The sequence below is a fragment of the Acartia tonsa genome, chromosome 7 (assembly GCF_053477335.1).
Source record: "Acartia tonsa isolate MP-2025a chromosome 7, ASM5347733v1, whole genome shotgun sequence".
Classification (NCBI taxonomy): domain Eukaryota; kingdom Metazoa; phylum Arthropoda; class Copepoda; order Calanoida; family Acartiidae; genus Acartia; species Acartia tonsa.
Window position 1 is genome coordinate 8,432,640 of NC_137266.1, and position 18,172 is coordinate 8,450,811.

The 18,172-nt window shown below is 29.1% G+C and overlaps 1 protein-coding gene across 9 annotated transcripts in view; it reads right to left on the minus strand.

The window, feature by feature from the left end:
- The window catches only part of LOC145324772 (uncharacterized), a 238,699-nt gene that overhangs the window by 73,632 nt on the left and 146,895 nt on the right, over positions 1–18,172 (minus strand). For all 9 annotated transcript variants that reach the window (XM_080167400.1, XM_080167407.1, XM_080167403.1 and 6 more), the window contains exons 7-13: positions 14,267–14,340; positions 13,814–13,870; positions 5,366–5,471; positions 2,332–2,408; positions 1,948–1,992; positions 1,164–1,311; positions 691–766 (exon numbers count right to left, since the gene is read on the minus strand). In XM_080167400.1, the coding sequence (XP_080023526.1) occupies positions 691–766; positions 1,164–1,311; positions 1,948–1,992; positions 2,332–2,408; positions 5,366–5,471; positions 13,814–13,870; positions 14,267–14,340 (583 nt within the window). The remainder of the gene's footprint in view (positions 1–690; positions 767–1,163; positions 1,312–1,947; positions 1,993–2,331; positions 2,409–5,365; positions 5,472–13,813; positions 13,871–14,266; positions 14,341–18,172) is intronic.

The window sequence follows — 18,172 nt, forward strand, 5'->3', positions numbered from 1 at the left end:
TTATGAAGCCAAAGAACATGCTTAAAAAACTTTGAGGACCAGTACATTTCATAATTTTATAATCACAAACTAGTCCCTATATCCGTGAATAAGATTAATGTATGTGTATGTTGCAGTATTGTTTTATTATTTATGATACTTTGACTTTTCTATAGCATTTGATACTATTACATACTTTACTTTACTAATCAACAAATGTATCCATGTTATTTATTGCTTCGTATTATAGACAGCTTTTCGCGGATATAAAATGAAAAATTATAAAATCAAAACTAGTTTTGCTAACCCCAACTTCTACCGTTTGATTTATACAAAAATAAAATTGTTATCTTATTTAATTAAAAAATGTCTATATTATTTGATCTTTCAAGAGAAATGTTATTTTGAAAAACTTAATCATGAAACACATTTTTATACTATTAACACTATTTGAATTTAAAAAATGTGCGCAGTTTTTGCGCAACCTTTAAATCCATACATCTTCAAAATAAGGCCTTTGATAAAACCAGTTTTTAAGTCATAATTTGTTAAAATAATTGTTTTTACATATTTGAAACATAAATGTATCAGAACTAGTTTTCAAAATATATAAAGCATTTTATATAATTGTTTTTTTTTATGCATAATTAAGTTTTTAAAATAACATTTCTCTTGAAACACTCTGTATATCTAAATGATAAATTTGCCTACCTTATATTATCCATCCTAAGCTCTGTCCCATCGTTGATAACCACCATGTTACGAGAGATTTTCACAGGCTCGTCACCCTTCACATTTTTCATATTGAAAAAAATTGCTTTTAAGTTTTAATCATTTCAAGGCAACGATCTTTTTGGAGCACTTTAGAAAAGGTAGTTGCAATCTATACGCTTATAATTTTCCTTATCTTATAATTTCAAAAATGAAACAAATTATTTCAACAAGTTAAAGAAAGGCTTCTTTGTATTCAAAGTTATTCCTTTGTGTTATCATAACCGAAAATCGTCTGTACATCCCCGTATTGAATCATAAAGTTGCAACGCTTTATCAAGTTAAAAAGTTTAAAATCAATAGGATTATTTTAACGTGCCTAGATTATTCAAACAGAATTACAGAATGTACAGATCCTAATTAAAGAAAGGCTTATTTATAAAATATAATAATATATTTGAATATGATAAGTTCCTTAGTCCAAATAATCTCGGGGGTGGGAGTTCCCTCCGCCTCGCAAGTGAGCACTGTGTAGCCCCCCAGGCTGACATAGCGGATTTTCTCAGGGCGCACTCTGAAGTGTGGGGCTGCGTGTACAGACAGGTGATACCAGGTGCCATTCTAAATAGTTTAATTATCCTATTATATAAAGTAATAAACGTTTTTTGTCTGTCCCGAAGGATCTCGCTAGCCGCTGAACCGATATTGTTCTCCTTTACAGCGAAGCTTCTTATAGGTCCTGGGAAGGTTTTAAACTACTTTGGGGAATATGTCTTCACCCCCTTCCCCCCCACAAAAAAAAATATTTTTTTACTCTTTTGAAACTCAAATTTAAAATGGAATGAGGTCGACTTTTCCCTGTCCTATCTTAAGTGCCCCTAGAGGCTTCTAGGGGCGTAGCCGCTAGTATAATAACAAAGTAACAGGATGTTTCTTTGATTGAACCAAAGGATCTCACTAAATGCTGACTCGATTTGGTTCTCTTTTACAATGAAGCTTCGTATGGGTAATGTGAAGTTATCTAAATATTTTGGAGGTGGATACCTCCATCCTCCCAGGAAAAATTCGTGCCCTTAAGAGCCCCTGGAGACCTATAGGCCACTAGATCTATTATACAAACAATTAAAAATCTCGGAGGATGCCTGTCTGAATTGGTTATACTTTTCAGAGAAGGTTTAAAAATGTCTTGGGTTACTATAAGGCTATTTTCCTAGAGGCTAAGGACGAAGCAACTAGAATACAAATAAGATTACTTACATTTATGCTCGGATTTTCTTCTGGTTGACGGTTCAGAAACACAACCTAAAATAATATATGAATAGTTATTTTTTGCATCGTATTATAGACAGCTTCAGCGGATAATAAGATGAAAACTGTAAAGATTAAAACTAGATTTTTTAGTTCCGTTTTGGTCAGTACACTTCCGTTGGTTAAATGAGATTCGATCAACCACCGTGTCATACCAGAAACTTCAAAGTTTAGGAATTTTAGAAATAAGGGGACTACCTTGGCCCCCAAAAAAGTGGGTTTAAGGTTTACGATAATCTGTATGATTGGCTTCCGAAATTCTCTAATTTCTGGCTTTAGCAAGATTTTCTTAAAAATGATACCAGATAATCAAATTAGAATTTAATTACGTACCTTACAGTTATACCATCCCCTATCCGTCTCCTGGATGTTTGTTAGGTTCAGACTCGCAAGTCCAAGTCCTTTATAGCCTAAAAATAAATATATAAGTATATCGTTTTTACATGTACTTGAGCCTTTTTGAGACTGATAAACTGGTTTTCAAGGTAGTTACGAAGAATTATTAAATTTTCATTTTAACAGCCCTTTTATAAATCTAACTGGACAGTAGACACTCTTATTCAACTTTTAAAATTGTGTAAAGCACTTTTACGGCGCCATACCTTAAACTGCCTGTCGAACACAGAAAACCCTAATAATTGAGAGGGGGGGGGGGTAGTTTTTTTTCTATACATAACCCCTGCGGGGAGCTTTAACAATGTGGGGAAACCCATTAACCAAGATAACCCAACCTAACTTGGTAAACTGTATAAAAACAAACAAACAAACTAAAATCTACGCCTCACCTCATCATTTTTAATTTAGTTCAACTTTTTTAACTTTAAAGGGTTGCACTGGTCCCTAACGTTGCGGTCCTTGTTAATCTGCAAGATAATTTGACCCTTACATAAAACCCAGTCTGCGAGTTTTTGTTTGCACCAATGAAAAGATTGCTCATTAGGGGATGTGTCTTATCAAAAACAAATTATGGAACAGGGTATAATGTAATCGGAAGAATATTTTTTTTTACAGACGGTTAGATTGCATTGGAATGTAATTTTAACTAGTACCAAAAGTTTTATAAAATTGTTATCATATTCGTTTGTTCAAAACTTGAATTTTGAATGGTTAGTCAACGAACAATTTTAATCTACAGAAGGGGTAATTTAGTTTATAATTGTTTATATTTATTTATCTTTCCTTGGGATCTCTTAATTTTTGTCAACAAAGCGAACCACAAAAAGTATATTTATGGAGTTAGGTTAGGTTAGGTAATGGTTTAAAGAGCTGCACAGGGATAATACTGCTCCATAATGATAGGGATCCCAAAGTTATTTAAACATTTTTGTTGTAAAACACTGTTCTCTCCTTGTAAAAACTAGGCAATTATAAAATTTGGCAAGCCAAGAGATTAAATATTTATATAAAACAAGAATCACAACATCCATAATTAGCAAAGCTAAGCATTGTTAACTTTTGTCAACAACTTTGCTTTTATAGCATTAGTAGATAAAAGTAGTTGCTATAGTTATCTTTTAACAATTGTATATGCTTATATAAGCTTATATATGTATGCTTTATATAAAAGTAACGGGGTATCTCTCTATCTGTTTATGAGTGAAATGTAGGATCTCACTAACCGCCGAGCCGATATTTATTTCTTTAACAGTAAAGAATTTTTTTAATATATTTTTTTCTAACCAAATTGTAAGTTGGTGGGTAAGGAAGGGGTTGATTCTATCTTTTCTTCAAGTGCTCCTAGAGGCCAACAATCTTTCCTTGGCAATACAAATACCTATCAAAATAGCATGACCATGATACAAAGTCCAAATACATAACAGAGTAGCTTCGTACATGTAATAACAAGAAAAAGCCTAGAGCAAAAGTTTCTAAACCATTCATTTTCAAAACAGACAATTAATATCTGCACAATTTGTTAGAATATAGTTTTAAACCACCTTTAAAATGATTACGAACTCCCCCTCTACTCTTTTTTTTATTAAATTGAAAATCAGGGGAATGGGGTAGTTAAGCATTTTTTTATTACTTTAGGGCAGGTTAGGTTAGGTTGTATCAGGTAATGTTTTATGGCATCTCAGGTAAAGGCTTTTCAGGGTGAGTGCCCTCAGTGCAGTGGTTAGTAGGAAAAAAACTACCCCACACCCATATTTTCAATTTATTGGAGGGAAAGCATAAAGGGCGATTCTTCGTATTTTTCACAGTACCTTTTCTCCTATTTCTAGCCCCTGCGGGGGGAGGGGAAGTTTCTCACCATGCAGGGACAATTGCCTAACCTTGTGAGGGCAAACACATAATTCAATATAACCTAACCTAACCTAAAATAACCTATAAAAGCCATTTCAAAAATATATCGAATCGTCCCTTAAGGGGCGTTGCCACGAAGGGACTATTTCCCAAATTTTTATTCAGTTTGGCTTTTTCTCTATGTTTTGCGCATTATGTATTAATATTTATTATTCTCTATTATTTTTTGGTAAGTAATGTAAGTTATGTATAGTATTTTGTGGTCTCTTGTTAAGAAATCAATCAGTAAAGAACAATGCAAATTGGCTGGACTATGACCAGGCTCTAGAGTCCTATTTAACTGTCTGATATTATAACAATTACTGGCTAGAATACACTATTGCTGGGCTGTACTTCTGGGAATAATATAACTAAAGAATTCTTTAGACTAATTCTTGTTTTATCTTTTCTTATCAAGAGTGATATAAAATAAAAATTGTAAAAGTCCCCTAATGTATCTATACCAATAAATAAGCAATTAGCTAACAAAACAAGCCAATATAATAAGTTTATATATATGTAAAAACAAATTTTGAAAAAAGGGTTTCTAAAGCAAACCGATTTCCTAAAAAAGTTTAATGTCTATGCTACAAGTCAGAACAATGCATACAGAACATAATTTTTTAATTCAAACTGCTAGTACATAATTGTACATTTGTAGACCATACATGTGTCTAATCATCTTTGAATAGAGGGCAAATTTATTTTTAGATATCTCTTATCAGGTTTAGCAATGCCAGCATTCATTTAGCAGCTTCCTCATTACAGATAGGCTTTTCTATAATTTATCTACATCTTTTGTTGCAGCAAATTTTCTAAAAATATTTTTTTAACCAAAAACTTTCTGTAGCTGTTTTAAATAAGAAACACATTATAAAACCGGGTTCTTTTCCTTAAAGTGTTATGGGGAGCTCTTATTATACCGCCCTAACACTGCGGGCCTACCTACTACCTAATATAACCTAACCTAGCCTGATCTAAAATAAGAAATACACAAAAGAAACACTCTCCACCCTATGTTTCTTCTTATATCAAGCACTTTGAGTGAAACTTTAAAAAGAAAAGTATGCAAAAAAAGTTCTACCTGACTGAACTCTGGCAGCCCTACAGCTGTTTGTTGGTTTGTCTCTGAACTCTGGGGAGCAGTGTGTAGGGTAGTCGTCATACCAGATAAAGATGGGTAGGTCAACTCCTGGCGGGGCAAGTTAATTTCAAACATAATGTTTACCAAAAGCTTATCTTTAAAATTATGCAAAAAGTCATGTAAAAATAGTATTAATAAAAAATTAAGACTTATCTTATATAATAATTTTTTTTAAAGAATGAAATACAATAATATCACAACAAAGGTTTTTTAAAACAAATTTTATTGATAGTCAATATTAAAAGATTTTTATATTATTTCACTTATCAAAATAAAAAAATAGAGTTTCTGGAGTTTCGTAATTTTTTTTCATAATACACTATATTAATCTATAAAAAAAAGAATAATCCTTAGAAAGTGTAAAGGTAAGTGTTTATATTAGATTTACATGTTATTTCTTACTGTTACAATAATATTGACCTACTAAGTTACTCTATTTCTTATACAAATCTATAAAACAATTTATAATTGATGGAAAAGACAAATAAAAACTGTTTTAGTTTGAGAAAGTTTGCCCTACTTAAAAGGGTATCATAAGAAAGATAAAAGTTTTTGATAATACTTAAACTAATATCTTTTTGTTTAAGAAAATATTATCATACAAAGATAAAATGTAGATTATGTATAGATAGAAAGATAGAGAATATCCATTATACATAAAACATGATATTCAATTTGTGAATAGAAATAAAACAACTTTTCCTGATAAAAGAAAATAATAACACAAAACTATAAGCTGAATTATTATTGCTTGGACTCGAGTTTTATTTAAAGAAGGTGTATTAACTTTTTTGCTTTTTATTTAAGATGGCTAGCAGGTTCTTTTAGTAAGTAGTAGATGTAAAATTTTTCATAGAATTCAGATATGCAATCGGTTTTTTGTAGACCTCTTATTTTTGAAGTAATTTAAGTTTTTAAAAAAAATAATTAAGTCGGTTTTAAGGTACTAAAACGCAACAAAATAAAAGAAGAAAATTGCCAGTATGAACAAAAATAGTAAGATCTTTAATTTGACACCTTACTTTTAAAATTCTGTTGAGTAATTATTGAAAAAAGCAAAAAAGTTAATACACCTTCTTTAAAACAGAAATTAAAAAGTTGTATGATTAATGTTCGAATCTTATCCCTAAATATTCTAATTTCTAAATAAAGAATATTGTAGATATTGTAAATAAGTATAAATTAGTTACTGTATATCAACAATCTAAAAAATATTTGATAATAAACCTAATTTCTATTTTTTAATGCACTACTACCTTTAACTCAGCTATTATTCAACATGGAATAATCAATTCTTCTAACTGATCTGACTATTGCATTGTGCATTAGCTTACATGTTTTTTTCCAGAAGTCATTTTTAAAGGGATTTTAGGTTTAGGCAAAAAGTTAAATGTTATGATAACCTAATAATAAGTGTAATAAAATACCAATTAGCTTGTTTGTATAGATAAAAAATTAACATTTTGCAACAAGGAGTCACAATCTAAAGCAGTCAAAGCTGTATGCTAAGCAGTTAACCTTTTTAAGCTACCCTCAGACTTTTACTGCCACGTCACAGACAAATTTGTGTGTATCAATCCCTTATAAATATAAATTTTCCAATTCTGGATATTCTGAAAATGTAATAGAATATTTCATTATCATAAAGACTGACTTTATGAGAGTAAAGATAATATAATAGGAACATAATATTATATTCTTTATATATTTTTGACCAATCCATTAGTAGACTACAATAGACCAATACTGAGAGATCATCACTGAGTATTTATTGAGAGAAAATGAATTGATATTCATAGCTGAATACAGACAATAATATGTTTTATAATGTGAGCTACATCACTCTCAATTTGTCAAGGAGATACAATGGAATACAGTTTTCTTTTTCATTAAGCATCAATAATTATTAACTCTTTAATAGAACCAAAATTACAAGCTACTCTGGCTTTACACAAGGCAATAAAATTTAATTTGATAAATTTTCATTTGAATTATGTAAATATTATGAGTTATCATGGAGAAAGGGAACATTTTACTGCAAGGTAAACTTTTCTCACACACTGGTTGGCTTAAAAACATTGGGCAGTAATATTTGTATATCTCGATTGGTTGGATAAAACTAGCAATGCACACACTTTTTATCCAATAAGTTCAATCCTTTCATTATTCTAGGGGAAGTATATTAAATTGTTGTCCAGTATCTTATCCCTGAAGTCCCCTGGCAGTTATTTAGAATGTGTATTCATATTTCTTATTCTAAAGCATTGAGATACAAACAAGTTTAGCAGGGGAATACGACTCACAAATTTAATTATGCTTAAATAGGTTAGGTTCCATTTTTATATATTCACGCTAGTAACCTCTCAGACATTTCTTTAATATAAATGAATTAGCCTCATATAATAAGGCTGGCATAATTTAATATCCTACACAGAAAATAACACTTTAAGAATTATATCAAAATAATTGTGTACAGAAAAAGATATAAAGTTCATCCTTATACTAAAGTAACAGGATGTTTGTCTGTGTGGTTGTGTATCTGTGTGTCTGTACCAAAGGATCTCGCTAACAGCTGAACCGATCGGGTTCTCCTTAACAGGGTAGATTCTCATAGGTCCTGGGAAGGTTTATAACTATTTTGGGGGAGGGAACCACCACCCTCCCAAGAGAAATCATAATAAAATCGAAAAAAAATTTAAATATTCCTGCCGCATAGTGTCGCTAGCGTATGAGTGTCTCTACGTAGCGTAGTGCGCTGCGTAGAGCATGAATTTAACAGCTGATTGACCATAGACAAATTATTTCTCAAATTAGATATTTAAAATAAAAAAAAACATTTAAATGCCACTAGAGGCCTCTAGAGGCGTAGCCGCTAGTAAAAAATATATTAATATCTAAATGTTTTTACTATACCCATCTATGGTTTTACAAATAATCCTATAGACTCTACATAGATCTGAATGAATAAAGTGATTACCATATAATGTACATAATTCTTTATACACATAAGGTATAGGAATCTATATTTATGGAAAGCGAGGCTAAGAGCTCTTTCTTTGTAATATAGTGTTGCAATCCTAATTATGGAAGAATAGAATGAAAGACAGAGTAAGTTATAAGATTGAGAGAAAGAGAGAGTAATTGATATTTGTATCCATTAATTCTACCTTTTGTGGCTTGTAAGATATATGTTATACAGAAATTGTTTTTATCAAAAGAGAGTAATTTCATGTGGAGATACTGTACATCCACAATGTATTGTTTTAGATTTATTTTCTTCATTCATTGATTATTTAGTTGGATTTTGTCAGTCAGAGAGGGAACATTGGACATTACAATTATTCATAGTCTCAACAATTTGGTGACTTTCATTGAATTTGATTGGTTGGTTCATTAAGATGAGTTTCAAAACGTTTAAAGCATAAATTGTAATATATAAAAGAGTTAGTTTTGAGTCTTGAAATTAGGGATGTTCATCAATTTATTAGCCATTGTCTTTTCTCTTTAGATCCTTACATTTTGAAATGGATTGAATTTACATTTAGTTTAATTGAAACGTCTTATAAAATGAAAGCATTAAAAAAAAGATTATAAAAAAATGCCATCTGATACATATTTATCCATCAATATACATTATTTGAGAAGCCTGGCTCATCTCTGGTTTCCTTTCCATAATGTAATTATATCAAGGGCAAGGCTACAACAAGATGGAAGAGAAGAGAGAAACAAGGATGACACAATTCATAAAAGCTTTGCAAGAGTACTTTTTCTTTTTATTTTCAAAATATGCAAAAGCATTTTATTGACAACATATTTAATATTTTAAAATAATCCAATAACTTTAGTTATAAATTTTAATTACAAGTAAATTCCATTTCAAGATAGATGTACACATTTTTTATAAAAAAAAACAGAATTTGTAATATCAACCAAAATTACCAGAATATTTCTACACATAATATTATGTATAAACTTGTAGCAAATGAAATTGAGACTCTGTCAACACATAAAATATATTCAAATATGAATATTATCCAGAGAGAGAGAGAGAGTGAGTGTATGTTGCCAGTTTATGTAGTCAAGTTAATCTTTTCTTATTTTACTATATCAACATAAGTCAAAGTTTCAAATTAAAATATTTTAAATTGAAGCATCACATTTATTGAACTAAAACCCAAATGAAAGCCTAATAGTATCTAAAAGTTTCTTGTAAGTCAATAAAAGGCTTCCAAGGTTAACAGGATTAATATTGAGTCCCAACATTGAAAATATAAAATGTCAGAGGAGAAGAAACTTGTGTAACTTCTTTTTAACCCCAAATATGATTGACAGAGATATTGGTTGTATATTGCTGTGTAAAAATTACAACTCTTGCTCACAAAAAAGTTCCAATTTTGTGTATTTGGCTCTCACACACAGATTTCTTTGATGGATTTACATTTACCAAAACATTTGGAACAAGCATTCTCTTTGTTTTATGTCCCCAACAAACCAAAGTTTGGAGTGTAAAGATAACACAAACAAACTTCATCAAATTTATTAGAGAAGACATATATTTTCGACATATTATACAAAACATAGTATACTATACATTGGCTAATAAGATAATTTGAATAAAAGTATTACATGCATATAAGAAAAAGTCAACCAACAACATAGTAATAGGATGACTTGACCTATTCTACACCATATTAGTCAATAACCTGCCTAGAACCAACCTTATTTTTCACTGAAAAAAAAACATAATTGTTTCAGTAGTTTTTATTTTTTTGTCATTTGCCAATAGCAGATTTCAAAACATTATATTGAAAAAATAATCTAATTTAAAATTAAGGAATATATAAATGATAAAACCAGGGCTGTAAATATCTGCCTAGAAAGGCAAAAATTCTTGGCTCCTGTCCAAGGGATCATAAGATGAAAAACAGGCATGGACATAAAATCTAAATTCATATTCCGCCTGGTATTTCACCAGCCTTTTCTGTGTGCTTGTGAGGATTTTTGTGTATACGTGTGTGTAAGAGTGTGGCCTACTTACATCTGAAATAAATATATCCCTTTCCTCTACATAATATCTGGTGCACTACTCAAGAGGGTGAACTACATTTTTAAGGCAAATTCAATTATTCAAATTGTAAACGCTTCATATAAGACAAACAATTGAATAATCTGTTAATGTACCAAGTATTTTAATTATTGTGTTTCAGTGTAAGAAGTAATAATTCCTAATCTATTCTGCTAACTGGCATATATAACCTAACAGAATTTTAATAATGCCTTTCATAGTTTTTGCTACCACTGGTAAAGCAGTAAGCAAAACTACATATTTATGTTATAAAAGAAACCTGTTATTTTGAAGCACCACCACTCATAACTGAATTTCTAGAGAAGATAATGGGAGATGAAGGATTTTAGGAAAGTGAAATAGCTAGGAATAATTTGAGATAAAAGCTTTGGGATCTGCAGATAAAGATTCAAAGCGGTTTCAGAGACTTTTGAAATTTTCATTAGACCACAATATTAAATACTTCACTACATTGAGTTTGAATAAACTCTGAATTTTAGGCTAATGTTTACTAAAATTAATTATTAAAAAAAATTATATCAACACTTTCTTCTTTTGACTAATTATCCAGATCTGTGCAACTGTTATGGCTTGGTATATGTATACATTTCAGGTACATACAGGTAAACTTTAAGCTTTTCAACTTTGTTCAGATAAGCCAATTTATTCCTTTATGAAGCCTAAATAGCTCACAGCATGACTGGATATTCAATACTCCCCTTTCAAGGTTCTATGTATAGTTTATACTAAACTAATAAACTTTCAATACAATGCCTCTAGGTACAATTAACAATAGATTTACCTTAACATCAATTAAAACTTAATAAAACTAAATTTGCCTTCAGAATTTTCAATCAAAGTACAGATCAATAAAAGACAAATTTCAAATATCTCCTGAAGTGAAATAAACTAACTCCCTTTTGACTAGCGGCGAGGAAAATTTTATAACAATATTGGTAAGAAACACGAGAGTGTTATTGCAGAAGTGGAGTAACTAATAATCAATAGTGATAACTTAATTATGGATAATGAATATTGTTGTAAAACATTCAGTGTTGGATACAGAAATTTTCATTTGGAGCAAAGAAATGACTATGAGTTGCTTGAGTATACAGGTAGACCAAAATGGGACTTTTTTAGGAAAGTTTTGTATAGAACATAAAACTGAGAAGGTATTTAGCAATTTTACAAAGGTAGTGAATTAAGCAAATGAATAGCAATCAAAGGCTTTGTAGAAATAATGTTTCTGTAAGTTATAACTCATATGGTCTTTAAAATCTGCTTCTGCTTCTGCTTCTACGAAATATTTTAAAGAATACTTGTCTTACATTTTCTGATGGAAATGTTGAAATGTTTTCAATTAAGGAAGGCATAAATAAGGTAGACAGCCTTGGGAATATACAAGGTCTACAAACTTTACTATTCCATCAAAAATTAATAAGCTTACAAAACAGCATCACTTCAACTAAAAAATGTATGTTTAATATGAATAAAAAGTAGGTGTGATGTTTCAATGATGCTTAAATCAACTAAATCTTACTATAAATTCTGCTTTTAAATCTTTTACAAAGTATTATCTGGAATTAATCTAAGCTAGACAAAGTTTTTACAAGTCAAGGGATTACAATAAACAATTTTCAGGACATAAATGAAATACAACTCAGCAATAAATGCACACAGAGTTTTAATTAAACAAGAACATTTAAGTGCAAAGTTTCTACTTGAATAACATAACAAGGTTCAACGTAATCAAATTTCAAAAGAATATTAATAACATATCAAAAAGTAGCTAAAATATTTTGTTTTAAATATTTATATTTTGCAAGCTAGCAAGAATCATATCTTTACTATGTATCTCAACATTTATATTTGTTAGTATTTGAGTTTTAATGTTAGTATAGTGGAACCAGTGGAGGCATAAATATGTGTTGTTGTAAGGCTAGGCCATAGCTAGCTCAGCAATACTTTTGGATATTTTCAGGAATAAAATGGTATACTGATAACATTAAAAGAAACTTTTCAATTATATTAATAAGGTAAGTATGAAAACTTTTTAAAGTACCATTTTTGCCCTTAAACCAATGATCAAACACAATTTAATAAGTTTCCAAACTGCAGAATTACTAATCTTTCCCATTGTGCAACAAATTATTTTTATAACCTTGTTCCATCTTTCCCTGGCTGTTATGGACCAGAAATAATTACACTTGCTGAGGATCAAAAGAATTCTAAACATTCTAAATTTACATCCCCTCCCTTATTCCACAAATATAGGACAACATGCCCAGCTTTTAATTTAATTGGGTGAGTTTTACCATATCTACTTTTATTGGTAAAGGCTTTAAGGTTAATCATAAATAAAATAAAAAATATAATATATTTATATATTTGTTAATTGCATTGAAATTTGCCCTATTCTGTTTTTAAACTCATAATCAATAATATTTACATAGAACAATTTTAGAATTAGCTGTTGTGATATAATTTTCAGTTTTTTAAAGCCAGATGTTTGGAATCTTTTATTTTAATAGTTCTTTAGTAACTAAGTTTTAATAATTAATTTGGTGTAATGACCTAAAAAATAATGTAAGAGTGTGTTCTTTACCAGGAAATACTTTCCATAAATAAGCCTTCTTCCTAAATGCCCAACTAACTAGAAATAATAATTGAATCTGAATGAAGAAGGTTGAAGAATAAGGCCTAAACAAAACTATGCAGCAAGGAAAAGAATTCACAACATTAACATTATGTTATGAGCTAGAGATTAATTAAAGTTTAGGAAAGGGATTAAAGGTCTTTGTCAAGGATTCAATAATACTCCCAACACACTATCATAATAAAATTTGAGATTATGGCTGACTTAAAACTGCAATTGTTTAAAACATCACTGATACAAGATGATACATTTTCATAATATACTCACCATTATAGAGATGAGATACGATTAAAACCATAGGATTTTCTTATTTATACAAATACCTGGTTTGTATATGGCAGGTGTCCTAATTCAATGCATTCTAATGAAGCAGAGAAATTTATCCCTATAAATTACTATTGCCTATCCACAGATCATTAAGAGTGTGATCTGAAAACTTTTATATTAATATCAGGATAATTAATGTAAAAAAGATTCAATAATCAAGTTTAAGTTTAATTATAGGAAAATAATCAAATAAGATTGATCACTATCAATATATAATAGATTTTAAAACTTTGATATTTATTAAATAGCATCAGATTTTAAAGAATGGATTTTACCCATTTAAGAAAAAAAAATACTGAAATATATTTATATTTGAGAGGTAAAGTTTAAGTTTGAATGTTCCTTTTTTGGACCAGGTTACAACATAGGGGACTACAATATCATCAGGGAAGTGTGCCTGAAATATAAGAATGTGAAATCAAAGTTATAGAACAAAAACAATCATATTTTGATTGTTTATACTAATTTTAATTTTTTTAAATCTTAGTAATTAAATAAGTTATTCTTAACAGAGAGAGAGAGGACAATCAGTTTTTTTACAATAGTCTCCAAAGTTATATAATTACTACATACTCATTGGCCTAACAACTTTAGGGACTTTGGACTGGTTAGTTTATTAAGTTGTGTGTTCAAATGTTTCAACCACTAATCTTAATCTTAATCATTGGGGATGTACATCAATTTATTAGCCGTTGTCTCATTTCTTTAGATCCCTGTATTCTTAGTCTGTTGAATCATTAAAGAAACTTTTGAAATTAAGTATTTTAAAAAAAAAATTATTGTACGTCCTTACCTGGCAGTCGAACTGAACAGTCTGGCCCAAGATGGCGGTCTTGTGTACAGGCTCATGCTCTCCATACCCAACCACTAAAATATCAACATAATTAAAGGCCTGACAATCATAAATTAATAGAGTAGATTTGCTCAAAAAACATAGAAGAACTTTAACAAACCAAAAACACGATATTTTATATATTTTTGCTAGCCAAAAAAAATATTATAACAAAAAATAATAATATGTATTCATCTAAGGAAAACAAAGAAAATTAATGATAGCATATTTTTATCCATTACTGCAGCTGTTAGCTAGCTGGTGGCTGTATCTTTAATTATATAAAAGGAATAAACAATACAATATGAATATTTGGAGATCACTTTTGGTGTGTTTTTCTTTCATACAAGGAATTGTATATAATTTAGAAAAATGATTCATTTTTACAGCCTATGTATTCTAAGGTAATCGGTAGAAAGTGTCATGTGTGACGTCATAAAAAAATGCGTCTATTATTCATCTCTTTTTAAAGGATTGTTTTTATCATCTCTCCTCTTATCCCTCCTTTTTGGACGCATTTTTATGACGTAACACATGACACTTTCCAGCACTTCAATAAACTAAAAATTTAAGTAATCTAAGTATTTTCTTAAATAATTTTAACCTATTTTATGAACATTATAAAAAAAGATTAAATTAATTACTGTTTTAATATATTATAAACTCTTATGAGCGTTTGTGATAATGTATTTTTTAAAGTCCATTTATCCCTAATGTGTATATATATGTAAGCTACATACATCATACAACACTAAGATATTGTTTTTATGATAGAGTACATATTCATATAACATCTAGAAGGAAAACAAGGAATATATTCTACAAAGTTTAGTAACAATATGAGTATAAAATAAAAATATCTAGAAACATATAAAAAAGTATACAAAACATTTTGAAAAATATGATAATTATTGAGTTGCTTTACATAAAAATACAATAAGTTAGTGAATAATATCTATAAAATAACAAATAAATGAGTATGATTTTAAAATCATGTTAAATAAAAATCTCACCATTGGAATAATATAAAAGTCAAGGAAAAATAGTTTGTCTTCAAGTAAAATCTAACTTTTTATCGTATCGTTTTATTCATCTATGTAAGCTTTTATCTTTAGAATATCAATCCACATCCCAGAAGCAGGATATATGAAGAAACCTAAACAAGTATTGGCACTTATATACTAGAGTTCCTGCTCAAAAAATAATAATAATCTTTTCTTAGAGGATTAGACAAAAATAATGTATATCATGGAACAAAGAATAGTTATTAAGCGCATCACATTATAGACAGCTTTTCGCGGATATTAAAATGTATGATTATAAGATTAAAACCTTCGGCCACTTGAGGCTAACAAAACTATTATTAATTTTATGAATTTAATTTTTAGATTTGTAGCAAACTTTCTGTAATACAATGCTATACTTGCTATTTCAATAAGGCTGAGAACCGTTTCGAATCCAGCAGATATTAATCGGTTTGGAAGCCTTACTAGAAATAGATTTAATACCTTATTTGGAAAGTGCACCATTGAAACCATCCATCTTTTTTTCCCCTAAAAGTTTTGATAAAATCTAGTTCTTCATTTTATTTCACAGACTAAATACATTTTTTCTAACCATTCCACTAAAAATCTTGATAAAACAGAATTCTATTTTCCCTATGATTAAGCAAAAAATTATGTATTCCATTTACGCATATTAGGCCTTTATTGCATATATTTGTTTTCTCAAAATATATGCATATTTTAGCAGCGAAGCTACACATAACTCTAAAGCATTGAAATTTTATCCAAAAATAGATCAGCAATAATGAATCAAGCAATAATTATAAAGTATAATACAAGGTTTAAACAGCCTACGGGCTGGTATAAGACCGTAAAAAATTATATTTTGTCTTTTATTACCGTATCTGTGGGCAACTATCTATAAAAAAATACTAGAAGAATATACAATTTTAATGAATGTATATTTAAGCAAAAGTTAATGTACATTCTACTATATCCTAAATTTAAATATAAATATAGTGTTTAAATATATACAGTTTGAATTAAGGAAAACGTTTGACAACATATATAGAACAAATACTTAATATATGGGTTTCCATACGGTCATTGACACAATTTTGCATTTTGGAGGATTTTGTCTAGAATTTTTAAAGATTTTTTTTGTATTTTTACAATACCCTGATGTATGTTTGTCTGTCCATCTGAGGCAAAAGATCTCACTAAAAACCAGACCAATCATTGTGCTTTTCCGGGAAGGCATAATTAAAGCAATTTTCTAGACGGGATAAACCCTAAAATATCACCATCTACCAATTTTTATTGATCAAACATTTCTCTAAAAATAAATATTCTATGATTCAAATTGTAGGTTTTCCTTTTGCAGTACAATTTCTATGTATATTAAAGTACATAAATGTTATAATGTGTTGAGATATACTTTGCTCATTACAATTCTGATCACTTCTATACAACCATGCACCTACATACATTTCAACAAAATTTACATGCTACCAAAAACAAATTTATCTACAACACTATTTTTGTAAAAATGTACTTTATTTTATTTAATTGTCTAAAAGTGAAAGATAAATTAATATTGCTTTAAATTATAAAAGTCGAAATTCCTTTTGTGAATTTAAACTTTATTAATTGCTTATCCGTTCATCCACTAATAAGAAAAATTTAAAATAAATATTTATTCATTTTTTTATGTAAAGATTTCTAAAAGCAATGTTATAGTAAATTTTTAAAAAAAATTATTAGGTTTATTTATTATGGATTGTATGTACGCCTGCCATGGTCACTAGTGGCAGGTCTGGCCTACAAATCTTCAGAATTCAAGTTTGGAGAAACAAATCTTAAAGTTTGTAGTTATCCATAGATTATGTACTGACTTAGATATAATCCAGTTTGTCTGCTTACAAAGTATGGATTTGTTTGTGGACAGGGAAATTTATTTTTAGATACTCATTGTAGTCCTCTATATTACAAGAAAATAAACAGGTTTATTTAGAGAACAATCTTGAATTAATTAACATCAGGCGATTATTCAATAACATTTTGATATTTTTTAGAATATTGATTCAAAATTGTTAGAAATACTATGACTATAAAATTTCTTTTCTATTTTTGTCAATTCCTTTATCAGTCTTTCTTCGTATAAATACAATATAAAAAAATTATGTGACTGCTTGGATATTTAGAAAACCTTTATTCTAATAGGATCTCTATGATATAATTTCTAAAGTATTCCTTTAAAAAATAAAGTTATTTCTAAATAATAAAAAAGCTAGTTATTCCTTATTAGGTGAATTTATTTCCTTTTCCTCTGGTTAGTTTATAGCATAATATGTAGATTAAGAAATGCTATTCTCATTTTTAAAAGTAAAGCAATTTTAAAATTGATCTTTGAACTGTTAACAATATTTTTATTTATCCATTCGTCCGGGGGGGTGGGGGAAGATGCCTCTTACTAAAATCTTCCAGCATATATCTCATGGTCTTAAAGATGTTGTCACTCTGTTTAAATTTAAAAATAAAAACTGTTTAACCAAGAAATACATACCTAAATACTTTTTTTTACACGTATTATGTACATATAATTAAACAGATACAATAATTATTATCGAGAAAAGATACAATCCTATCATATAAAGAAGTAGGTTTTTGTCTAAAGCTTAAGGTCTCAATTGGGTCCTCTATTGTTAAGCTCCACATTGGTCCTTTAAAGGTTTTAGGCTAACTTATTTTCAGATTTTAATATTGGGATGCTTATTTTTCAACCCAAACTTCTCCCTTTAAAATTCAGCTCCCCTAGATGCTAGGGGTGTAGCCACTAGTTAATATATCATGCAAAGCTTCT